At 44.2% G+C, this 27,297-nt stretch overlaps 1 protein-coding gene across 1 annotated transcript in view; it reads right to left on the bottom strand.

Annotated features, from left to right (window-relative positions):
• ERC2 (ELKS/RAB6-interacting/CAST family member 2) overlaps positions 1 to 27,297 on the bottom strand; it is an 871,001-nt gene that overhangs the window by 168,653 nt on the left and 675,051 nt on the right. The window contains exon 18 of the mRNA XM_081105973.1: positions 14,945 to 15,079. Coding sequence (XP_080962099.1) covers positions 14,945 to 15,079 — 135 coding nt within the window. The remainder of the gene's footprint in view (positions 1 to 14,944; positions 15,080 to 27,297) is intronic.

The following is a 27,297-nucleotide window of genomic DNA, read 5'->3' as shown; positions in this document are numbered from 1 at the left end:
TCTTTCCTGCAGGACCAGAGGAAATGGCCTGACTCATGGGTGGGACCTAAGACAGCTTCAAACCAAGCAATGAAACACTCTGAAGTAAACTGTCAGCCACGGGCAAAACAAAGCAGCGATTGTTTTAAAATTCACCCCAAGCCCCACTGCCATGAAATAGGAAGCAAGACTTAAGGAAGGGACGCCTGTTAAGTTATCCCAGAGAAATGCCTCTCTAGTCACAGACCTGGTGGTGCTCCAGCCCTGTGACAGCTCGTGTTTGTCCAGGAAAACGAACTACACATTCAGTACTCTTTGACCATAAAAAAATCACCACGGCACACAGTCTACCACATGCCTACCATATTCCATGTCACCATAGGTATATGCAACTCCAGGGAGCTGTGGCTTGGTGCTAAGCAGCCTGCTGTGTCCTACAGAGATGTGAGTCCCAGCAGCAAATGTCACTAGAGTTCAATGTCCCGGTTATAACTGTGGCAATACATGCACCACCATTCCATTATAATGCATATAGGACAGAAATAGAGGGTGGGTTCTTCATAGCTAAAAGCCAACCTTTACGAGAGCAAAACATCCTAAAAAATGCAATGCGTGAAATTTGTAATGCAAAGCTCCGTAGAAGCGCAATTGTAAAAAAGAGCAACAGATATGGCACTAACGAGACCTGTCAACATTAATATTTCTATTCTAATTCATTCAGAGGTACAGTTACCCATCCACCATTACTATGCCTTGATCCTTGCGTTCTCTTCAGAACTGCCAGAGAAGAGGTAGCACAGTCCATCAAATGGGCTTCTTAGAGATGACAATTTCAGCTCCATAAAAATATATGTAGTTTTGTTTTCCTTATTCCTTGTCAAACATTTGACACAGCCAGAGAGATGTGAGAGTCACACCACACTGGCAGATCTGGCAAAAGCAAACAGTGCTGGAGAATTGTGACAATTTCCGAGCCCACAGCCATGCTTTTAAAAAGTGTGTATAAATTCTAGCAAGGGCAGAGTTTACATCTTAAATAACACAGAAACATTGGAATCGTGCTTGACCCAGCCCCAACAAGGCAGAGCAATCACGTGGTTTCAGGGTGGCAGGGGTTGGGGGTGGGTAGGAAGGAGAGGGCTCTCAGGGACGGTCACAGAACACAGAAGCAAACACAGGGCACGGTCACAGACATCAGCAAGCACGATTGATCACACACACAATACAACACCAGAATGCAATCTTTTAAAGAAAAACGATATAAAAGATGGTTTCTCACCCCTCAAAACAAAACTGGAACTTTGGTTTACAGGCCCGGCTATGCCCATATGCCCTCCTCGTCATCCTGCGGCCGGCCCGGGGGAGGTGCACGGAGAGGGGGGGAGCACGGAATGAAAGAAGAGAAGGTTAGTTACACCGTGATGCCCTGGAAAGGCACACCGATCTTCACTTTGCTTTTTCATCTTAAAGCACCAGAGAAAAAAGAAATCCATAGTAACTTCAGTTCCACATCACCGACTTGTCAAATACATAACTGAGTTTTGTGTCTATGGCAACCCCCACACAAAAACATTCCGCCCACCCAGCTCTGACTCTGTGTCAAGATTGGATTAGAAGATTAAAATTAGTCTACATTAGCAGATGATTATTTTTTTGGGAAAGCATGCCATCGGAATTGCATATGCCTTAAGGAGTAGATTAAACCTGTTAAGTAAGCAGAGAAGTAATTACAGTCATCAAATACCCTTAATTTCTCTTAAAGCATAAAGTATCAATAACGGTTGAAGAAGAATTTTTTATTAAAAAGATGTACTTGGGTGGAACAACTTTGGTAGCATGCGATAGTTCACACTGGCTCAGACCTGCTGTGGACTCCACTCCTCAGGTTCTCTTCTGCTCTCAGCATGAAAGAGGATGTGCATGCCACGGAATGATTATCCATTTGCAACCAAATAAGTTTCAAAGAGAAGAGTAAACTTTCAATTCGGTACAATGCTTGCAGCAAGGAAATTTGTTTAACTTAAAATTGTATTCAACTGTGGATAAACGGAAACTTATTTGGTCTGAATTCTTGTTGTTGAAAACATTTCCAGAATGGCTCTGGCCACGTTCCCCACTTGGTGAAGTGGCAGATAGGCAAGGAAGTTTAATCTTTGAAGACAGAAGCGTATTCAAAGTAAGACCAGCATCACAAGGTCTATTTTGCACAAGAGTGCTCACTGTTCCCTGCAAGGATCAAGAGTGTAGACAGCCCAGCAGTTCAGCTCTTGTCGCACATGCACTTTGGGGAGCTGTGTCTTTTAACAGGTCCCTGATGAAACCAGGTTTTGCCAGGGCGTGCTTCTTGGTTTTAAAAACCAGGACTAGAAAAAAAAATAACTTGGAATATTTTCTCACTATTTGAAACCTTACTGCTTAGGTTTTTGCAATATTAGGTTGACTCATCTGAAAATGCCAATATTTGGCCATTTTTTATCTAGAAAAACAGCAATTTCATACAGTTCAATCTAATCTTGCCAATAGGCAAAGGTATTTTTGCATCTATTCAGAGATTTAAATCTGTGGTCTTGAACTGAATTTGCATATAATTTATTTCCTTTCTATTTTTTCATATTTTATTTTATGCATTTAAAAATATTACTTGGAGAAGAGGTTCAGAGAGTTCACCAGACTGCCAAAATGGTCTATGGACCATAAAGGGTTAAGAATCCCCACCTGATATGAGTCCATTAGGAGATTTGCACGCAGTCAGAACTACATAATTTGGTATGGATTTGCACTGGACAGTTTAGATAGGAATGTTCTAGTAAGAAAATAAAAGGTACAGTTGATCATTTTTAGCTGGGTCTTCTCATGTAAAATTGACCTTGTTTGTCACTATGCAGTCTAGTAACTACTCTTGACAAAAAAAAAAAAAAAATCCCCTTTTTTCTACATTACTTGAGAAAAGTGTGTTTTTACATCCATTAAATGTCCTTTCAGTTCCTGTAGAAAAGCAAAGTTGGTCTCTCTTTTTTATGCTAATAAAGAAGGAAACTCTGCAGCACCTACAAATGGGTTGCCAGGGGTCTAGCAACCCCTTGAACTTCAAAGCAGAACTTGTGGGGATGTGTGGAAGTGTAGTTCTCTGGATGGAGGCTTTCATCACAAAGTTCCTGAGCCCAGGAGTTACTGCTGTAGGGAAATTCCAGGCCCAGAGAGATGCTACGATTTGCCAAAGTCAGAAAAAAACGCTTTCCCTCTAAGGCAGCCTGCAGCCTCTCCTGACTGCTTCTCAAAGACTTAAAATCACTCTCCTTGCAGAGCAGTTTATTTCATTTTGCGTTTAAAATCCAAGAGCACGTATACATTCAGTTTGTTTCAAATCCATCCCCACAGGGTTTCAAATTTTTAAAAAAGAAGCAAGGAAGAAAAGAGGAAAGCCACTGTCACCAAAATCGACCGCTATTTTCTTAACAGTGAAATGTGGTCGAATGCAAATCACTTTTAGCAAATTAAATACATTAAAAAGTGGTAATTAATTATGATTGAATGAGACAGGAGTTGTAGCTTGAAAATATACACTGCCAATATCACTACTGTGCCTCGTCCACCGTAGGGATAAAAAGGAGCTCCCAGATGTCGAGGGTTATTAAAAACCAGATGTTGAGATCGACGTCTTGTATGCTGGCGAATAACGTAAAGAAATATGACAGTCCAATATAAACGTTGCTAACATTTAACATGGCAGAAATGTGGATAAATTCCTTTACTGAACTTGTAATATTATGCTTTTTTCCCCTCAAGTTTTTAGTTTCTAAGGTTTAAAAGTTTTTTAAAAGAAAATACAAAGGGAAGTGGTGGCCATTCCTGCTCTCTCTAATCTTCAAAGCTTTCGACATGAATTGACCCTAATCACCGAGTCATCTGGGTCAGAGCGAGTGTCTGCTTGGGGAATAAAAAAGAAAACGCAGGAGCTAACCAGAGAGGAAGTACCAAGGAGTTCCAAAAGCTCGCAGCTGTTAGACTCCTGCGCTGCCTGCATCTCGGGATGAACTACTCATTTACTCAGCAACCTTACCGTAGAGAAATGTAAATTCGGGGACCAAAAATAAGAAGCAGATAGGGATCACTTGATCACTAACTTTATGCCAAGTTGTCTAGCGGTACTTGGAGTTTGAAAGTGTGTCTCCCAGGCCTGGGAGAGTCTGTCTCCTCTCCTGGCACTGGTTGTTCCAGATGCTGCCTGTGTCCGCTCCCTCGTGTGTCCTTCCTGAGTGATGGCTATGCCAGGAGCTGCCAAAGTTTCCGGATGGAAAGAGAGCCTCTAGTCCATCCGTCATCCAAGCGCCTTTGTCCACAGCATCTGGGTTGGAAACATCCGAGGTGGGCTGAACCCCAGAGCGCAGTGACCACACATCAGCAAATTTTGAAGAGAGAGGAAGCTTAACTATCAAATAACCTCCGGATGTATCTCTGGCTCCAGGAGTGATATGGGGCCTTGATGGCCATCCTGCACTCCCAAAGGCTGGGCCCTAAAGGGATTCTCTGAATTCTGAGATAAAACAAAATTCCTCACGAGGTGGGCCACTCACTGGGCCATGCTGATGACAAGATCTAAGGGCAAAGGACTGAGTCATCGCCGACAGGACAGGAGACTCACTGTTAAGGGGGGGCATTTATTAGCCCAGACAAAAAGCTTGGGAAGGAACTCTATAATCTGGCATGATAAATGGCCTGGTGTAAACCTTTAATTGGTATCTATTTTGAAGCTTTAGGTGCATCCAGCAGGCAAGCCCCAGCCATCACTGGATATTTAATAAAACAACCCCACAACAACCCCACAAAAACCCAAAACCTGGCAATTCTCTTTGACTTGATAGCCAGCCTTTTTTCTTGAAATCAGACAATGAGGTTCCTGATGGGGACCTTACTGTCACACCTGTTCTATCTGGAAATGAGAGTGAAATTATGGAAGTGTCACCTTCAAATCAGCACACTGCCCCTCTAAGAGTCAGCTGCTATTTCTATCAGGAGGAGATGTGTCCTGGTTATAACAGGGACAATCCCCAGGCCCACCCCTGCCCCTAGTTCAATTCAGGGCTTCTCTGACACTTTCTGGAAATTTAAAAACCCAGGACTCTGCAGACTTCAGCTGCAGGAGTCATGAAAGCAGGACCATGGTGTGGGATTTATGATGTGCCCTGCACCTGGTGGGACCAACCCCTCCTGGCATATCCAACTGAAGGTGTGGCCAGAGCTGGGGGAGACAGGTGCATGTGAAAAGGAAAACAGGGGCGCTGATACTCTTCAGGGCACTAGTAAGTTTTCCCGCAGAGTCAAGTCCAAACCTTCCCTGTGAAGACCTCCCATTGGTGTCTTTCACCTCTCCTGCCTCCTAGAATGCTTAGTCCTTGGATGGGTGCCTTTGTACAGGTGATGAGGTCAGGAATGGTCATGAACTCTTAGGATTTGTATTCATTACAGCCTCTGGGGCTCATTTACAGACAAAGTCTCCCCAAATAATAGGAAAATCCTGTCCAAGTTTAAATACCTGATGGGTGCTCTGTCTAAATATAACGTTAGCTTATCTCTGACTTTGACTAGAAATGAGCCGGCAGGTATCAGCACCTGCTCCAGGTTAGAGGCAGTGTGAGAGCTTTCTGTGCTGCTTCCCTGTCTCACCACAGCCCCAGGGCAGGCTCTCCCTGCAGACGTGGAAAGGCTCAGGCGGAGAGTTCTGGTAGCTCGCCACCAGACACCTGGACCTGTGGCACCAGGGTCAAATGCCAATCTGTCTGACCACAAAGGTTTACCCTCTCTTACAGGGGAGCCGTGAAGATCCAGAAAGAAGAGCTCATTTTGACCTTGGGCATTTGTGGGTTCCCTGGGCTCAGCTCTCAAGTACTTTGTACTCTGCAGGTCTCTCTCCAAGCTGATGAAGGTTCCTGTTGGAGTTGGAGGGTAGAATTGAGGGTGGTCCCTCTGGCTCTTGGAAGAAAAAGCACATGTTCCTTAAATGGGCATGTCATCGGCACCCAAGCAAACGTCAAGGTCTGAGGGAAAAGGCAGCACCTGCAGTCCCTTCACACTGCCTCTCCATGTCTCAGACCTGGGAACTTAGCAAACATTTCCGAGTGAGGAAGGGTTCAGGCTCGATTCTGGCTTGCTGTCTGACTCCACTCCTCTGAGGGAGCGCTCCTTGGATCCCAGAGCTCCTTGGGCTTCCCAAGACCGTGTTTCCTTGTTCCTCCGCACAAGCCACTGTACAGCCACATCCCTGGCTTATTCTTCTAATCCCAGTTGTGAAAGCTGAGCACCTCTGGCTGAGGGGGAACTAGACGGAGACATCATATTGTACAGGCACGCGGGGTGCTTCTCAGGCGGAGGCAGAGCCAGAAAGCCCGTGCAGCCTGGGTTCGTTCTTCTCAGCCAGCTCACCCACACGGGCACCCTGAGCAGGGCAGCCTTCTGAGTCCTTGGTGCCAATGAGAACATTCGAGAGGGTGAGGGCTTTCTCCTCCATGTCTACATGTGAAGCACCTTTAGGTGCTTCCTCAATTTTTGGACCATCATTGTGGGGCGACTAAAGAAGTGAGTTTTCTATTTCCTTCAAGCAAAGCGATTCTGACAAACCAGGGTTTGGTGCATGGCACCAGCTCCCTCAGCTGAAAGATACCAGAGACCCAGCTGAGGTGGAAAGGCCGGAAGGCTCTCTGTTGGCCAACAATACCGTTTTGGAGCTCAAAGTCAACATCTGCCCCACGCTGAGCCATTGCCAGATAGCCATAAAAAGGGGTAGCGGTGGACACAGGCTTTGCTCTCGCTCCCTCGTTCATCAGTCATTAGCGCTCGGCTTTGTTAAACACAGTGAACATCATGTTTTCAGCATGAGTCTGGTTCCGCCATTTCCTGGCTAGTGGGCAACCAAAGCCTCAGGCCCCTTGACCGTGGCTGCCTTAAGAGAGAACATGGGATCATATCCTGACCCTGGTACATCATAAGGCTACCAGGTGAATTAAATTGGAAAATATAAATTAAAGCACTTTGTGGACATTACAAGCATATATAAATATAACTGGACACACCACCCTTGTTGGTCTCATTTGATAATTTGTTACTATCATAACAAGCTATTTGATTTTGCACTGCAGTCAAGGGCAAAAGGGTGTGTGAGGAAAGAACCCGGTACTGTATAAAACCATCCTTAGACATTTGAGCATCGCTGGGCTGTGGGAAACTGGAGTTTATTCAGACCTTTCTGTAGAAGCTGAAGCAATTTTTTTTGAAAGCTCTTGTTCTGCAAGGAGGCAGCTCTCCGAATCTGAGTGTGTGCAGGGTACATGTGAGAATGTTTCCAATTCCCCCTCCTCGGCTGTTTCTTTATCTTCAGAGTGTGGCGAGGGCCTGGAGTGTGTGAATCAAACATGATCCTTATTACATCAGTTCCAGAAAAGAAGAGAGGCAACGGTGTTAGCGATAGAAAATGGATTTCCCTGCTTTGAGATGTTTCAGGGTTGGCCACCTCCTTTCAATGGGGGAGCTACGGCGCTGCCTCTTAGACAAATGTGAGCGGATTAGAGCAGCGAGTTGAAAAGGAATCAAGCTGCCGATGTTGCCAAGATGAGCTACATCTACAAGCTGGGGAGTGCAGGCTGTGTCTGAACACCCCTGCTGACTCAAAAGATACTGCCACAAATCTCTTAATGAGACCCTAATACTGCAAACAAGGTTTAAAACTAAGAGGAATCAGTAAAAAGGGGGAGAAACCTTTACCCCAAATAGAGTAAGACTGGAATTGTCAATTAGGCTCAAATCTCCTGTAAGGAAAAATCCTTTATTAACAGGAGGATCCTGATGCATTAAGCAGCTCTGCCTCTTCCCCATCCGCGATGGCCCTACCTGGCAGGTTTATTGACTCGTGCCCGCCTGTGCTTACAGGTGAGGAATTAACATCACACCCGGATTTAAGAGATTTGGCAATGACCTGCTCATCTGCAGAGCCAGCCTCCCAAAGGCTGTCACCCCCACCCGCCTGCATGCTCTTCTGTGGCTTGTAATGGTTGGGTGAGCATGTAACTGCTCTAGAGGAAGGAGCGGTTAAATACCTCCCACAGCAGCTCAGACATTTGTCCGCATTTCCTTCTCTACCTGTGGCCTCACAGGAAGCCAGGGCAGGGCCACTCCAGAGTTCCTGCTCTTATACACAGGCAAGCAAATGCCTGCCACCTCTTTCCCGATGCTCAGAAATCACATATGCTTTCTGGCTCATGTTTGAGTAGCTTTGGGGATTTTTAGTAGTCTTCCAGGGATAAAGGAAAAAGTAATATCCGAGTTATCTTTCTATGTCAAGTACTTAAGAAAGTTGGAAATGCAGCATCTTTCAATCAACTCTATGATTTAAAAAAGTCTCATAAAAGGGGCAAGTAACACAGGAAAAAAACAACTTATAACAATGTGTGGTGACGGATGTTAACTAAACTTATCCTGGTGATCATTTCACAATACATACACATAACAAATCATTATGTTGTAAAACTAAAAACAATTCAATGTTAAATGTCAAGTATAATTACATTTTAAAAAATTAATTAGTCCTGGCCAGTATGGCTCAGTGGATAGAGTGTCAGCCTGTTAACGGAAGGGTCCTGGGTTCAATTCACGCCCGGGTTTCGGGCTGGATCCCCAATAGGGGACATGCAAGAGGCAGCTAATCAATGATTCTCTCTCATCATTGATGTTTCTATCTTTCTCTCCTTCCCCCTTCTTCTCTGAAATCAATAAAAAAAAATTTTAAAAAATAATTGATTTTTTTAAAGGAAAGAAAACAGGCAAGTGGCTCACAATATTTATTTCAAAATGTACCCAGGATATCTTGGGTTCTAGTTGGCAGGACTGGCCCAGAATGGGAACAGGTGACATCTCTGAACCCTTCTCCCATCTGTAAGCATCAGCCCAACAAGAGGTCTCTTCAGGGGTTTTTAAATTTGGCATCTGCACATGAAGCCAAAACCCAAGGCTTCTTCCAAGGAGTGGGTCAGGAAGTTAGATTTGCGATGCAAAAACAAACAAACAAAAACCCCAAACAAAAACAAACTCTGTTGTCCCTGTTGTCTCTGAATCAGGCAAGCTTCAGCCATCCTGGCTTGGATGGGAAATGGATATTAAAAGCCTAACACATGTCATTTTTCTTATTAGATTACTGGCATGGGAAGCTAACATTTTCTGAGTGTTTTTTTTTTACCCAGTTGTTCTGTAATGATACTCTAGTAAGCTCTGATACATGGTAAGTTTTCTTATATGCAGGAAATGTGAAAATGTATTTACACATACACACACATATATATGTATATATAATGTATATTCAAACATGCACTCCGGGGAAGTTAGGGAGAGAAATTTCTAGTTAAACATGATCTTGAGAAATTCTTCCATATGTGGAAAAGTCCTCAGTTCATCTGACATATAGCGATACATACATATACACACTCAGGACACTGTATATACATTTATCCCACATTCATTTAACCTCAAAACATAAAATAAATTTTTTTCTTCCCGAAGCAAAAGCTAGGCATAACAACTCTATATACAGAATCCATCTTCTGGGGGCCATGAAGCAAGTGAAACCCCTCGTCTGTTTGTTAGAATTCAAAGGGCTGCACTTTGGCTAATCTGAGGTGCCCAGAGAGCAGGGCATCCATCACAAAGCCCAGCCCAGCACTTCAGGAGGAGGGGCCTAGGGTGGGTGTGGAACCAGGGCCTGGAGTTGGCTTACTGAGATGTAATGGGGTCCGGGGAGGGGCTGCTGTGATCCCCTCGTTTTCCTGGTGGACCATGAGATTCCACCAACTCCTCATTGACCAAACATAAAATGCAGGCCCCTGGGAGGAGGAGAAAAGCAGGGAAGTGGTTTGCCTCACAGTCTGGGGCCAAAAAATACATGTGGCTTGAAATATTGTCAGCGGACTCCAGCTACCACCTCACAGAGGTCCTGACTGTGGGGATGGCTGGGCATTCCCCTCGTCTGGGAATTCTCTGTAGGACACTGACTGATTCTACCTGAGAGCAGGTACCCGGACTCAGGTGCGTGCAGTGTGGACAATGGTGGCAGGGAGAGCGGGTAAGAACCCTGCATTTATTTTCTGAGTTGACTTTACCTTATGGCTCTTTTGCCTGTGGGAAAAGGGGAGAGGGTCTCAAAATCAAGGTAACCAGGGGGAGGTGCAGGAAGCCACACTGTGTCTGGCACAAGGACAACAGGGATAGAGAAGAATAAAGGGGGGCAGGTGAAATGGGGGGAAAGTGAGAGGAATACAGTCACAAAACAGAGAAATGGAAATAAAGAAAATAAAAGCTGAGGCAAATGGAAAAAAGAAACAGGATTAACATTTACTATAATTTAGTGGGAAAGAGGAAAGCACATTGGCACTAGAGGAAAATTTGCTATTACAGCCATGCAACCATATTAATACATTTGGTTGCACAAATGCATACAGACTAACATCCAGAGAGGCTGCACCCCAGGCACTCAGGTCCTCATTTTGGGCCTGTTGATTTTCAGGGTGTGACCCTAGATAACAAACAACCTCTCTGAGCTCCAGGGTTTGGTTTGGTTTGGTTGTTTTTTATCTGGAAATTCTTTTCTTTACCCTGGAGATACTTCCCTCTGCCCTTCCTAGTTCCCAGAGGTGCTGAGGAAGCAATGTACTCAACAGGCATTGACGTGATACTACATGCCGGGCAGGTGTGACTGTGCTTCGCCATATGAAAAAAGAGTATGAATGACATATCAATTATCAATTAAAAAAATACTATGCCTTCGTGCTCCCTGACGTTAGCTCTTCCTTAGAAGTAGGACTTCTAGAAGTAAAATGTGAAACGTCACTTTCAAATGGGGTCCAAAAATCTCCCGGTAGTGACCATGTCTTGAGCTTCCCAACTCCCCTCAGGGAGCATTTCATTCCAAGGAAGGAGAGAGCAGAGGTGAGTTCTGGGCTTGTCAGTGGCCACACGCTGTGGGGTTCCCAGCCCCAAATGTTTAGGTTCTTTGCCATTGGGGGCTCTACACATTAGAGTCAGAGTGGCAGATGCTTTAGCAAGTGGAAGTGACACTGAGATCCAGGACCTTAAAGGCACAATCTCCAACCCAAAACCCAAGCACAGAAATGCAAAGTCCTGGACTCAAAGGGCGGCTGAACGAGACCCAGCATTGAGCGTTGGCTGGAGTGTGGGTTCACTCTGAGGGTATGTTTTTTCAAATCTACAGGTTTCAGGGGTGGGCAAACTTTTTGACTGGAGAGCCACAATGGGTTCTTAAACTGGACCGGAGGGCCGGAACAAAAGCATGGATGGAGTGTTTGTGTGAACTAATATAAATTCAAAGTAAACATCATTACATAAAAGGGTACGGTCTTTTTTTTTTTTTTTTAGTTTTATTCATTTCAAACGGGCCGGATCTGGCCCGCGGGCCGTTGTTTGCCCACGGCTGGGTTAGCTCATACCTGGGAGCCACTGGAAGGAAATTAATAAAATATGACTTTTTTTTTGGAAAAATGAAAATCATATGATGCCTGGAAAAAGGACTTGGCATCATAGATAAAGGCAAGGAAAGATACTACAGAAAATAACAGGTGATACTGATGGCGACAGGTACACAGGGCACTGAGAAGTTGAGTTTCCACTTAGCTTTTCTAAAGTCAGTCTTGGCACCTTCACTAAAAATGAAATCACTAATGTTTCCCCAGCCTGGTCATTACTGTTTCTCAAAGCTCCCCAGCAGCTTGTCACAGGAAATATTTGTTGTCTGCCCTTGTGCTCACTTCCTGGTTGGAAGGATTTCCTGAGGCATTACTGGGATTGTGTGAATGTTCCACTTGGACATATTCAATGACTATGGCCATCCTGGGGGTCACAGGGCACACTGATGGCTAACTGCTCCTTTCTCGGCCGCTGGACTGCCACAGCCCCCTGATTCCTCTTACATGTCCTCCAAACCCTCCTTCCCCTCATCACACTCATTTCAAATCCCTGAGGGCCTGTGTGTTTATTATTATCCTTGCCTTCCTGGGCCCTCATCCTTAGAATGGCTTCCTTAGTTCAGACCTATTGGGCTTTGGGTGGGATAACCTATTCTCGGGTGTTATACCTTTGAAAAAGGCATCCCAGGAAATAAATGACAGGGGCACTCTCATTTTCTGCTATGCCAAGCATAGGGGAAATTGCTTTCACCTTAAGATGAAAAATACTGCTGGAAACTAGATCAGCCATGTTTTAAACTGGATCGTCTCCTTCTTCACCTGATACTCTGAGAACAGTATTTCTCAGAGCACAGATGTTACTAGGAAAGAAAAAACAAAGATTCTACGATCAAATAAATCTGGGAAATGCTGGATTAAATAAAATTGGAGAGCTTTCTTTCTTATATGACTTTTTCGATCCTTTGATCTGCTAATTGCACCAAGATTCTCCAAGATTGAGTTATAATATGCAGCACTTTCCCGGAATTCTCTGCCCACTGAATCTCTGTTTCAAGACTTTCCTCATGGGACTAATGTTCCAAAGTTACTTTGGGAAATGCTAGTCTAGACTTATAACCCTTGGATTCAGTTTCTCCCGAGGAGAAAGCAAAACCATAGTGAAGGAGAGAGGGACTGGGAAGAAATGGAAAAAGAATCTAATTTTGCAAGCCTGGCAATACTTAAATTGAATTTCCTAAGGAAAAATGAATTTCTCTGGAAAAGTAGCAAAGTGACTGACTTTTTATATTTCTTCATTTTCATGTTCTGATCCCTTAATAAACCTCAGAAGACAATGTCAACATTGGCAGGCCCTCTTCCCGAAGACAGTGATGGTCAACCTTCGGGGTACAGGAAAGTCGGGGCTACAAGATTGATGGGAAGGGAATTGGGAATCCTGGAAGCGATACCTTCCTGTTAAGTCAGTTCAGTGAACATGGGTCCATTATGGACATTTAGTTCAAATCTCATTCATATCATCCATGATTTAGACTCCAGTGTTGTCACACACTGATAGAAGTCTGTCACATTCTCTGGAGAAGTAACTCCATTTCACACATATTAGCATATATGCTTACACAATTATGTGTAGAGTTCACAATCAATTGGGACAGGCTTCCCAGCCCTTTAAGTCTGCTACTCTCTGGTACTTGGATTTATAACAATGCATATATTGATATAAGAGTTTTTGATGATTATGATTCTCAAATCTTCAGTATATAGAGAGCATCATTTCCCTAGACCTCAGACAGCTCGTCAAAAAGGGCATCATTGTCACTGGGGTCAGCCTTCTCATACCAGGTCCTTGCTTAGCTCTCCTCTTCTAACTGAAAATGTGCAACAAAGGAGCCTACTGCTTTGCTGACTCATCTTCCTAACAGTAGCAACGAGAAAGGTGTGTCCGAGGTCCTGATGACATACTTTAGCCACACTCCTCAAGGAATGCTAGCTCTTCTGGAAAGGGCCCCCACCCCCGAGCCATGATTCTGCCCTATGACAACCGCTCGTGTCAATGGATAATGACAGAAAAATAATATCCCTTTCCACTTTGCTGATCTCCAAATTGAGAACCATTTCTAGCTAATGACATTCACTGGCGCCTTTCTGTACTTGGCCTCAGAAACTGACAAGCCCTGTGTGTGAACACCTTCTGCAGGTGTTCTGAAAAAGACATTCCGAAGTAACCCACCAGCAGACACTGAGCCAGCAATAGGTTGCGTATCTATGAAAGAAGAAAGAAGGGAGGAAAGAACATGCATAACATAAACAAGAACAGACAAAACCTCAAGGTGTCTGAGGGCAAATGGTTCCCAGTACAAGGGTGGGGCCAACTTTGGATTGGGGTTAGGGGACCTCCCTGTTGGAGCTACCTCACTACAAGCCCTAGGGAGCCCTTTATATGTTGTAAACTATACAAATGGCTCCCCCTGGAGTTGTGCTCCTGGTAAAATATCTTGGACACTTGTAATCTTAACTTCTCTTTTGGGATGCGAGTGGTATGAAGTGAGAATAAAACAGAGCCATCTGAAAACCCCCCACAAAGCTTTGGGAGCATATTAAGCATCCTTTCCTCCAACAAACAATTAAAACCCTCCTCGCACAGGTCATTACAACAAGTCCATCCCTCACATATTCAAAAATACATAACAAAGGCATACACACTTGTTGAGATGCTTCTATCCCATCACCTCTGCCTCTATCCCTCTTGAAATTACCATCTAAGTTATACCAGGATCATAAAGGGAAGGTCCTAATACAATCAAGGTGGAAATACTGCTAATATTGACTCTATCATCCTGCATCAAATTTAATCATTTCCATGAAACTCACCTTCAAGAGTTTTAATACTAAATGCTGTAAATGGTTTTTGCATTTGGTGGGTGAATGTAAAATAGTTTAAAAATCACAGGAGATTCTTGTATTTGTCAATCCATCTTTTCACTTGCTTTACTGAGTCAAGGGAGAAGATGGGGTCCAAGTCAGAGAAACCAGACCCTGTGACGTCACTGGTTGAAGTGCAAGCAATACAGATTTCTCTTCATGTCATTTCACCCCACTGCTACTTTGCATCACTAAGGAATTTTCTAGGAAACTGCTCAGTAAACTCAAGGCCTCTCTGGTTGCCGAGCTCATGGAAACAAAGTGCTTTCTCTTAAAACTGAAAAAGACATTCCGAAGTAACCACCAGTAGATATGAAGCTGGCAATAGGCTGCATGTCTATGAAAGAAGAAAGGAGGGCAGGCAAGAAAATGCATAACATAAACAAGAACAGACAAAACCTTGAGGAGGAAGGAGAAAGGAAAACATTTAGATTCCTTGAGTGATGGAAATAAATACCAAAGCTATTAGTTTCAGTTCAAAGAACGTATCACTTTATGCTGTTTATTATTTCTCGAGGATGATTTATTTTATCTTAAAATATCCAAAGGGGAGAAGGGGTCCTGGAGGTAAATGCAAGGGAACTGACCTGGTCGGGAGAGGGCCTGTGATTAGAATGCTGCGACCTCCCAGGAGACCGGTGGTGGTGGTGGTGGTGGTGGTGGTGGTGGTAGTGGTGATCCTCATCGTAGTTGTCCGCCATCAGCTTCATCCTGTTCTGGGTCTGTGCAGAGCAAAAGCCAGGGAAGACTCTGTCAGGAGTGAGAAGCCCAGCCAAAGACACCCAGGGCATTATTATAGCACCTAGAGGGTTCCCTTTGCTCCTAATCCACAAGTTTTCATTTGCAGGCACATTGGGACTTAAAAAGGAATGCATCACGCTTTGGTGAAAGAGGCTTTGCCACACCCTTGATGCTGCCTGGTCCTTGGATCTGCATTTGTAGATGTAACTGCACTTCCCCACATGGTTTAAAGGGGGAAAGGATGAACTCGCCCAAAGGTGCTTTGTTTTACGTTGTCAAGCGGTCACAGAGACCCAGAGTAAGCTTGCCACCACAGACTGCCAACAATCACATCCTACGCTCTAGAGCAAGCGAGACAAGGAAGCCCTGCATGAAAAGATGGGAGAGGACCGGGTGGAGCCACGGAGCCACAGACAAACAATGGTCTTGAGAGACAAGGCAGGAAATCCACTCAAGAGCTGCCAAACGCAAAAACACTAACGGAGATGGTTTGTTGCTATGACGACTTCTGGCGAAAAAGAGCACTCTGTGAGGCAGGGGAAACTGGGCAAAAGGACCACAGTTGACGGAGAAGAACTGACCACTGCAGTTTACTCCCCGCTATCATTGGCACAGGAGGCAAGCCCAGGTGTCACAGTGAAACCCCCAGGGCCACAGGATTGTTAATAAAATAACAATAACAATAAGTCTTGTTTCACTATGCAGGGCAATAACATACCAGCGATGAATTGACCTAACAGGGTCACAGAATCTAGAAAAATGCCTAAAAGGCAGATAAAAATATCCAATCCAGAAAGCTTACAAAGATGGGTTTAGAGATAAGAGTAACTGGGTTCAAGTCCTGCTGCACTTCTCTGCTGGTTTATTTGAGTTAAGTAATTCTAAGACTCAATTTCCTCAACTCTGAAATGGGAGGGAGAGTGCCGCCCTCTCTATGATGAACCTGGCACAATAGGGACTTGCGAAAAAGGCAAATGCCGTTATTATTGTTGTTGTTGTTGTTTACTGTAAGGCACTTCTTTTTTAAAAAAAATATTTTTTATTTCTCTTTACAGAGAGAGAGGAAGGGAGAGGGAGAGAAAGAGAGAAACAACCACCAGCTGCCTCCTGCCTGTTTCCACTGGGGATGGAGCCCATAACCCCGGCATGTGCCCTGACTGGGAATCGAACCAGCAACCATTAGGTGTATATGATGACGCCCAAGCAACTGAGCCACATTGGCCAGGGCACCACTTCTCCTTGATCCGTGTTTCCTTTGCCTGAGACACCTCCCACAGACATCTTCCCTCACCTCTAAATTGTGTGTCTGGCTAACTCACAGCCTTTTCCTGGACCCAACCTTGAGGCCAGGTGATGTGTGCCTCCTACTTACCACCACTCTGTACCCACAGACTTATCTATCCATCTGTTGGTAGACTCGGGGCTGTTTCTCTCGTCTGCCTCTCCCCAGAATCCAGCCCAGGGTCTACACAGTGAAGATATTCTATGCCTGTTGCTGTAATGCCTGGCTGAAGGAAAGAAGGGGGCCATGACTCTGAGGGATGCTGCCACTCTAGAGGCAAGCTGCACCCTTGTTTCTGCCAGAGGAGGTCACTGAGAGGGGAGGCTCTCTCATGAATCACCTAACAATCTCACTGGTAGCTTGAGATGACGACCAGCCATCAGCACTTTAAGAGAGCTGGACGTCAGAGGTTGGCAGAACTGCCAACTAGTGGGAATTTTATTATGTGATATAAATAATGCTCTGATAATAATTCTGGACCTCACACAGTGTATTCTTGTAGTTTTTTCCACCCACAATCTAACTTACCCTCAAAACTTTCCTGGGACATATTATTACTCTCTTCCTCTGTAGCTAGAAAATCAAGGCATCGATTTCAGCCCCCAGAGCCTCTTTCTTGACATAGGGCTTGGAGGTTTTCTGGGCCCTCCAATTCTGAATCGTTAGGCTTTTCCCCTTGCCCCGCTGTTAGCAAAAATGGCAAATAGCTGAACAGGTAGAAACCGCTTCCCATAATTGTTTCGATTCTGTTAAGTCTTGGAAACACCTCACATCCCAGTTCTACCTGCCAAAGAATGTCTCATGATTCACGCATTCCGTTTTTTTAAAATGTGTACAATATTTGAATGGCCCCAGAGTAGATGTAAAAAATGCATTATATGGATGAAATTAATAAAATTAGAGGGAAACATCCACCTAACAATTAAATTGGAAATCCCAGGCAACCTTTGGCAGCTGATAGCATGTCTGTCCTTCACTCACCCACTGACAGTATCAGAAGACCCAATGGACAAGGCACGTCTTGTGAGAAATACTAGTAGAAGTTCAGTTGCCAACTAAATCCTGAGCTCTCCCAGATCTCCCTTATTTGGCCAACCCTGGTACAGGAGATGCTGAAATTCAGCGTTCACACCTAAAATTCCAGTATTGTCAGGAGCCTGTGACTTTTGAACTTGTGAACTAATAAATCTGGAATTGTGTCTTCCAATAGAATTCTGGGGCCTAAAGGGAGCTATAAGATCTGCTCTGGCCAATAAGGAAGGGACTTGCCCAAGAATGAACGATGGAGCCTAAATGAACAAATAATAATGGCTATTGTAAATATCATAATGTTCTTATCCTTTGGGGAAGCTCCTGTGATTTTATGAGATTATTTTCTTACCAGTGACAAGCCTAAAGTTCCCTACCTTTGAACTGTATCCCATAAAAGAATGTACAAGCTAAACAAGATGCTATATGCAGCCCTAAATGTGTCTGCTGAAATGAGGTGTTGGAGAGTAGGCATGTCATGGGATAAAGACTGTAAATGAATGATGTCATCTTTCCAATTTGGTGCTGAAATATAAATAAACCACATTGTTCATGTGAATACCAGATCTGGGGGAAATGTACACAGAGCAATTGTGAGCGGAAGAGGCTTCTTTTGATTAGTCTGGGCTGAAAGAGAAGAGTGTGAAATGGAGATGAAAAATGAGAGTTTGGCCTGATACTCTAGACTACTTTTATTTATCTTGCTTGTAACATATCCCCTAAACTGTGAGCGATTTCTTACAGGCTGGTTGCTAGTTTTTCTTCTGTAACAAAGTTTGACCAATCCTCTTGCTTAATTGTCAGATTAGAAATGAAGCTCCTTTAATTTTTTAAATCTACACTCCCTATCTTCATTACTATCCAACTGTACTTGTTTCCTAACACACCAAGAATGGTCGGGAAGGATAGGAAGCCATGAATAAGACTCCCTAAAGGCTGATGGGGGGAGGGGGGGAGGGGAAAAACTGAAGAAAAGAGTAGCAAGCTTTGGACCAAGGATATTATTCATTCAAATAACTTCAGACACGTTTACTGGGTGATTCCATGCATAATGGTTCATATCCCTGTAGCCATCAGCTAACACGAGGTGCCTACCACAAAGCCTTACACAGTAAATCTGGGCAGTCACAATTGCATTCCCAGGAAAACTAATATAAAGTTGGAGAGGGTAGCTTCCCCTTGCTCTGCACTTGGGAACTCATGGACTCACTTAGCAATCTACTGAAGCCCGTTTTTATTTCCTTTCCAGTGTCTACCAAATGGCTGACCTGACACTTTTGCTTTTGGCTAACCGTGTTTATTGGTTTCATGATATTATGTCATGGCTGCTGAAACCAATCTAATCAGATTTCATTTTCTACTTCCCTTTTCTTCCAGGCGCCACCTTATTTCTCCAGGGCAATAGGATCCTAACAGCTCTCCTGCTGGACTCTTGCTTTCCATCGAGCACAGTCTGGAGCCAGAGTGACCTCAGACCCACTGACTCGCTGGCTTCAAGCTCCTCACAGGCTCCCACGGCCTCAGGAAAAGAGCCCAGCTCCTCCGCAGCTTACAAGGCTCTTGGGTGGTGACTGCCTTTCACTTCCCAGCCTCACCACTCATCCCCTCTCCCAGGCCCTGGGACATGTGGTCTCTGTTCTGTCATGTCATCCTCTACCTTCACCTGAATTATACCCTTCAGTTCTTCTGCTCTTAGCTTCAACACCATCACTTCCAGCAATGCCTTCCCCAAGCCTGCCTCAAAAGGGGGTGAGTGCTCATCCACTGCCCTCCCAGAATCCTGTACCCTCCTTCAACCTCTCACTCATCACAGCACTTACCTCAATGAATGGTAAATAATCATGTGCTTTCTTGGCTTCCTCTACCACTAGGTTGAAAATCTCTTGAGGCAAACACTACGCCAAATTATTCTCGTACTCAACACCTAACCCAGAGTCAGGTGTATTAGTAGCAATAAGTGTGTGTTGAATATATGTAGGAATGAATGAAGAAATGAATGGAAAGGGCATAGACTGCTTTGGAACAAATGAAAGAAAAAATACACAATTAGGGTCTATGATGGGCCAGTTGACTATGTAACCCCCCATGTAATCGTTTAACTTTCCCTGTTGTATATTTGTTTTTGGTTGTTGTTGTTCTTAGACATGGGGAGAGCAAGATAAATGTTCTTTTTCAAGAAATATTCCATTCTTTAGTAAAATGGATCCAGTGAGATACTCCATGATGTCCCCAGTTTCTTGCCTCATTAATAATGAAGGGTTTGGAGGTGTTATGGGGTTCATTTCCTTACTATACCCTAGCCTTTGAAAGAGCAGGGGCCGCTAGAACACTTTTGTTAGCACCAAAGTCAACCATGGAAAACTGAAACTTTCTCCATTAACGAAAATCCTGATGAACACCATCTGTGAAAAGGTGCCATATATTCCATCTCTCTTGACGTTTCTGAAGAGTTTATCCAAGGAGCCCTTGAAACAAAATGAAAATCCTTGATTGACTAGTAATAGACTCAATAGCTTAATGGCAATATGTAGCTATAAAAGTGTAATATTAAAACTGCCTTTAAAATATTTTAGCAAGGTGGCAATAACAAACTATGCTTTGATCAGTCATCTGGATCAAGTTAACAATAAAACCTTCATGAATGTGGTTTTAAATAAGAAAAAATATATAAGATCTGTTGCTATGGGATATGGAGATAATACCATACAATAGCAATTACACTCTATCAGATTTTCTTTTCTCCCTCTTTCTTTCCAGAAATATCCAAAATAGTCCAGAACTATTCTACTGATCTTATTTTTGCTAATTCGGAGCAAGGTCAACAGTTCTTATCTCTGAGTAAAAGATGGAGAAAGCAGATAACAAGCGACAGCGAGGAAGGGAGGGATTTCCTGAACATCACCAGGCCCACAGGGCAATGAATCACAACAGAGTGGGCCTGGGTTCCGAGGCTTGGGCCACTCTTGGAGGATGAAGTGGGAGGATAAAGCAGCTATCAGGAGGATATGCCGCGTTGGGGACTATATGAGAGTAAGAATCACTGATGGAAAAGATTCTACTGAGGACACCGCGCAGAAATTCATTCAACACTCACTGAACTTCCGCAACCACAAAGACAGTGCAATTTGTGCAAGGCTAAGTGCTTGACCAGTATGCTTTTGTCAAATCCTTGCCTTTGAGGTAGCCATTCTTATGAGGAAACCAAACCCATGATTGCTCAGCTAGTAAGTTAAAGGACAGGACTTAAGTCCAGGTTTCTGACTGCACAGTCCTACAGTGTGATATGAATTATCAGAAGACTGACTACAACACAATATGGGAAGGAAATCAAGAGGGAAGGGACTGGTTTGCATCAGGGGTGGGGAATGTCTGGCCCACGGGCAGTATAAGGCCCACAAAAGCATTTGGTCTGGCCCTGCCAAAGCAACAGTAGGTGGGACTCGAAATTCAATAAATGTAGGAGCTTTTTTGATAGCAACATAAATTTATATTAAGTGAATTATAGTAAGCAAATGATGTTATAAATATCCAAATGGCCCTTAGCAGTAAAAGGGTTCCTCACCCCTAGTTTACATGAATGTCTAGAGGCAGAAGGAATCCCCTCCTCGCTGAGGACAGGGGAATCCAATAAGTCTCCATGGGTCAGGTAACCCGTGAGCTAAGATTTGAAAGTTGGCGTGGATATGGGTATAAGGAAAAGTGGGCTGGGGAGATGCCATGGTAAACTTACTTTCTAATCACCTTGAAAGGAAACCCAGGTCAATATGGTGTGTGTGTGTGTGTGTGTGTGTGTGTGTGTGTACCTACGCTGCTTTCTTCATTGCTTTATTGGATGTGGAAAGAGCAGAAAACATATTTGAGATAATTCACTTTCTTATTTCTCAAAAGCACTTATCAACTTGGGTCATTTTGGAAGGAATTTAGGACAGCCATAGCCATATACTCATATGCTCACACTTGTCAAACTATGACATTTCTGGGAAAAATGCACCAGTCTCTTGACATTTATGCTTTCACAGATATCTACACAATCCACTGCTTTTGCATCAGCCCCGTTTCAAAAATTCATCTGACCTCTCCCAACTCAGTCAGCCGATCAGTTCTACAACCAAACAGAACATTGATGAAACTCTGCCTCCCAGCTTTGTTGAAGGCACCTCCCTTAGTCCTTATTTATAGACAGAAAATTAGTAGGTCACCAAGGAGGGTTCGGCTGCTATTTTTGTACCTACTCTTTATGTAGCCTTATTTTATTTTAATTGTTACAGAGAATGTCAGTGCCTCTCCACAGCCCCTTGTTCTACCCTGGAGGCCACCTGCAGCTTGAACAGAGACTCTCAGATGTGCTGCTATCTTCCCATCTCAGCACCCTGCATCTCCCTCTGCCTGAGGTCTTCCTCTGGCCACAGGTGCAGGCTTGGCCAGGGAACAGGGCAGACCAGAAGTGTTGGGGAGCTCACGTCCTCAGAACTCTTGATGTGAGGGAGGGAGGTAAGGAATAAATAACCAGCATCCTCGCTCCTACTGGGAAAACGCTACAGTGTGTTCGGGAATGTCCCAGTAGGTCCTCAGCAGGGTGCAGGCCTATTGGTGATAACAGAAACCTGCCCACAGTGTTCCTTTTTTTACCTTTTCCCTTCCCTGTCTCGCTTCTCCATTTTTTCACCATGCTTCTTGGGACCACTACCCAAATAAACCACCTGCTCCAAATTGTTGTCTCTGGATTTGTTTTTGTGGGAATCCCAGCTCAAACTCTTGTTGAATGATGGACAAGCTTGTGCCTAACTCTTGTATCAGACTAACGTTCCTGTGACTACCAGGCCTTTCCATGCTCAGCTCTTGAGATTTCCCATCACCTCCGGAGACAGATGTCTCACTTTCCTTAGGGAAGTGACATGGGCCTGGCCCTAATTCTTTTTCTGCCAAATATGCACTCTGAGACTCAGAATGAACCACTTTTCTATGAGTCTCTGTCCCTGAAACAGAGGTAAATGGGAGAGATAGGGTAGAGTGTCTTTAGCATGAACCAAACTCCATATGGATAGATACTGATCTGCTGTTCTTATTCCTTACTTCACATTTTGTGGAGGTTTTCTTCCTTCCTTCCTCCCTCCCTCCCTCCCTTCTTTTCTTCCTTCCTTCCTTCCTTCCTTCCTTCCTTCCTTCCTTCCTTCCTTCCTTCATTCTTTTTCTGATAAAATCAGGGGAAAGAAATTTTTCTGGCAAACAACTTCCTGCTGCTACTTTAGAAACCTGAGGAATTCCACAAGGGGTGATGGACAACACCTGTCACCAGGGGCATCACCACTTCTGTTGTGCAATCAGCCAGCGCAAACCCTGGGGGGGGGGGGAGGAGCTATTTATAGAGAGAATTCTATGTGCTCTGCTGATTAGTGTGGAGATTAGGATCTCGAATAGTGGCAGAATGAAGACTGGCACTGTGAGAGGGAGCAACCTGCAAACATCAACAATAACAACCAATGCTTGCCTAGCCCTTCATCCTGTCATCTCAGGGAGTCAGTCCCACCAACCCTGTGATGTAGGCTGGAGAGGGCTATCGTCAGAATCTTTAACAGCTGCTATGACAGAGGCAGAAACTCCTAAGAACCGAGAGTGACTCAAAAATATCTGCCCCGAATATCAGCCTGCACAGAGGCTGTTATTACCCCGCTGTAGAGATGAAGACACGGAGGCGTGGAAAGACTGAGAAACTTGCCAAAGATCACACTCCTAGCAGATTTGGGACTATCATCCCAAAGCTTCCTAATTAACTACTGTGCCCTGGTGTCAGATTCATAAAGACTAACCCCTCATAAAAAAACAGTGAGACTGATCTGGAAATGGGCCCCGACTCTCTGGACAGTGACCCCAGTTGGAGCTGAGAAGAGAAGAAGCTCACTTTGATTTTAAAATGCGACGTGAAAAGGATGGAACTCAGACACATTATAAATCTTGATCAAGTCCCAAGGGAGTCGAAGTTGGTGACCTCTCCTAATACAAACTCAATCGTCATTACTGCCATCCACATTAATTTTGAATGCTCCAACCAACGAGACAGTTTCGAACACATCAGCAATCAGACAAACAAGGACTTTCTAACATCCTGCACACCTCATGATGGTGAGGTCTGGGGGAAGGGAAGGCCCCAGAAGTTTCCACCCCAAAGTTACTCAGTTAAGCACAGGTCTGTTTAATTAAGTAGTGGGCAGCACATGCTATACTTAGCTTTTAAACACTTGTAAAGTCCTCTTCATTCATTTATCTTACTTGTCACTGACAAGCTCTTCAAGGACTGTAACAGTATGCAGAGCATGAAGAGCCTGGGTAAACAACACATATTTTATGTGGAGTCTAAACTGTTTCAACTCGGAGAGTCAATAGCGGGTCTCTGAAAAAGTCCCAGACTCTCCCAACAACCGAGGGTGCGTTCTGAGCATGGTTTATGAGGAGCGTCTTTAGAAAGGGAGCTTCAAAATCAAATCCCAATTTTTTAACTAAAAGGGGGAAAAAAAGAAAAGGGGGAGGCCAAGAAGATAGGAAAGGAGGGACTAAGGGAGGGAGGATAAAGAAGAAAAAAGAAAAGAGAGGAGGTAAGAGTTCAGCTGGCGTGGATCAGTGATTAAGCATAGACCTATGAATCAAGAGGTCATGGTTCGATTCCCAATCAAGGCACATGCCCAGGTAGTGGGCCCAACCCCCCAGTGTGGGGCATGCATGAGGTAGCCAATCAATGATTCTCATTATTGATGTTTCTCTCTCTCTCCATCTCCCTTCCTTTCTGAAATCAATAAAAAACATTTTTTTTTTTAAGAGAGGAGGTAAGAAGGAAAAAGAAAAGGCTGTTTGTGAGCATTGGAATTCAGCTCTAAAACTGGGCTGACAAAGGAAGGAAAGTTCTTCATTCATTCCATTGGTACCCTCAATAAATGTTTACTACACTGGCCTAGCCAGAGCTGGTATCACCAAATCATCTCCTCAGACAATGAATTAAAACAAAACAAAACACCGCAGGGTATGGCCTAACAGAATGGGCTGCTGGACACTGACAATGTGGATGCCTACTCATCCGAGAACTTAAAGCAGTTGGTAGCCCAGCAGCACCTCAGGAAGGGCCACAGAGAGTCATGGCTAGGAAGAGACGTGTCCACATACCTGGACTGATTCACAGGGAGTAAGCGGACTTTTAATAGCTATGGATTGACTGTGCAATGTATTTGAATAAATTAGAATGAGCACATCTGAGCATGCATAGAAAGCATGTCATAGGGCATGGAAAGCATCGTGATGGTGGTTCTCAAAATGACGGAAGCTTGAGACACTCATCAGAAGGAAAGAGCTAAGCAACTGGGGATGGCCTTGCAAACAGCAGAGACCGGACATTCAGAGCAGCCCAGGGAGAATGAATGGGCCTGAGCTGGAACTGTCCGAGGCCGGGAGGACGTTCTCCCTCTGGGGCTGCGACCTCAGCACGGAAATGGGGCCAGTGAAACCTGGGCCTGCTCCCAGTTCTGAAGCTGAGTGGAAGGGCACAAATCCAAGACCTCCTCGGCACCTCACCTCCCTCAAAACAAACAAATGACAACAAAAGCGGGAGAGACAGGAGGGTGTGAGCAATGCAAAACATGTGGTGGGGCTGCTGGCCCTGCAGCACTGAGAGAACCCCAGGGAGAGGGGCGGTGAGACCATGAGTGGAGGTTTGGCAGGAAGGAGGGGGCCTGGCAGCTGGGGGAGTGAGAGGCAGGCAGGAGAGACAGTGAGGGCCCTGGACAGAGAACAAACCCCTCTCCCAGCTGCTTTCACACTTGGGTGAAACAATTGGAGAAAATGTAAACACCCTCATTAGTCGTTTTCCAATCAGTTGAAAAACAAATGGGAAGAGAGAAATGGCAGTGGAGTGTCCCAAATACCAAATCTGTGAAACATTCCCCCAGGCGTCTGTCTACCTTCTCCTTGGGCTGCTGGCCATGCTGCCCTCCCTGTGTTTGGATTTCCCTGCCTTTACTGGCTTTACATGGGGTAACCTAGGACCAATTCAGTTCTACAGGGAAGGAAGGTCTGCCCACATATTCCACTCTGGGTAGAAGATCTCCAGGAACCCTCCGGAGACACACAAACAAGACAGATATATCATTTACCGCCGCTTCTCCTGTGAAAACTCACCCCAAGAAGAGGCAAAGTGGGACTCTTGGGCGCGGGGAGCTGACAGAAATCTAAGCATCAGAAAGGATGAAATTACATTCGAATTCCATCTGGAAATGCCCAGTGTGTTGAATCACACTGCTTTTTCACGAACCCTTCCCAACATATCAGATTAAATTCATCAATGGATACACATTGAAAATTAATTTCTCTTGGTTTCCTGCTTAAGGTAGAATCCAAAAAGTCTCATTTTCTATGACCCTGCAGTTGAAGCAGTGTTAAGTATAAAACATCCAAATGTATTTACATTTGAAACTGCACAAAAACAGATATGAAATATGTTTCTTCAGAGCACTAGGAGAAGTTGAGGTGATTTTCTCAAAGACTCCTGAGGATTTCAGGGGCTATCTCAAGACTCTCTCCTACAAATGAGGATTGGCTAGGTTAGAATGATCCAGATGCACACCGTGTGGGTTCTAGGCCACACCTTAAAACAATGAATCCAAGCTCCCTATTTCACAGGAGAGCCTGAGGCTCCAAGGGGCTGAAGGTTGGTCACAAACCCAAGAGAAAGCCCCAGATACCTGCCTATGAGTCAGGTCCGGCCCTCCCCTGCCCCTGCTGTCTTCCCATTTGATGGGCATGCGCAGACAAGTCCACCTGCCCACGACCAGGAACACCAAGCCCACCTGATGTCTTTCACATTGCATTCCAAAGCGCTGTGGTATTCATTCCCATCTTGCAGTCTGAACAGCATCAGACACCTAATCATTTTGGTCTCAATGCCTACAGATAAGTTACGGAATTTTCCATTTTCTTTCAGATAGGAGCCTTGGTTCCCTACCAGAAGTACTGATTTAACTTTATGTTTCTTCTTCTATCTATAACACCAAGAAGTTTTTCATTCTAAAAAGCATATATCCTATCTATGAAATATTAAATAGTACAAAATACTTTATTTAATAAAAAAGTTATTCCCTTTCCTTCCATCCCAATAGCCACTCTCATTGCTAAGATTTTCTCCCAGTCTTTCTGGAAAATTTTATGCATAGTCAAGCACACACACACACACACACACACACAACCTTTAAAAATGAAATGTCTAATATGTCTCGGACATCTTTCCATATCAAGATCCTGTTTGACTACCTCATTTTTAATGGATACATATTATTCCAGCCTATGCATATATTCTCATTATTTATAAGTCTGGTGTACTAAAATAGTAGGCAGGAAACTTTGTTTATTTTTTTAATTGATTTTAGAGAGAGAGAGAGGAAGAGAGAAAGAAATTTTTTTTATTGATTTGTTGTTCCACTTATTTATGCATTCATTGGTTGTATGTGCCCTCACTGGGGATTGAACCCACAACCTTGGCATATCGGGGTGATGCTCTAACCAGCTGAACTAACTGGCCAGGGCCTCTTTGTTTATTTTGTTCAAAGACGTATCCCAAGCACCTAAAACATTGTTTGGCACATAGTTAATGTTTACTGAATAAATGAATGAATGAATGAATGAATGAGTGAGTGAGTGAATGAATGATGGACACTTAGGTCATTTCCAATTTTTCATTATTCCAACAATGCTTCAGAGAACACTTCCCCAAAGGAAAGCTTTGCCTGTCCTCATGAACTTGTTTTCAACAAGGATGGATGCTTAAACATATAATAGCTGTTTCTATAATGTGCTAAATAAAGAGATTTGGGAGAGTTCCCTGGATAGAGTATACATATTTTAAACTTTGAA

This window comes from Myotis nattereri (genome assembly GCF_964212035.1).
Source record: "Myotis nattereri genome assembly, chromosome: 14".
NCBI lineage: Eukaryota > Metazoa > Chordata > Mammalia > Chiroptera > Vespertilionidae > Myotis > Myotis nattereri.
This window is presented reverse-complemented; position numbering and strand designations above follow the sequence as displayed.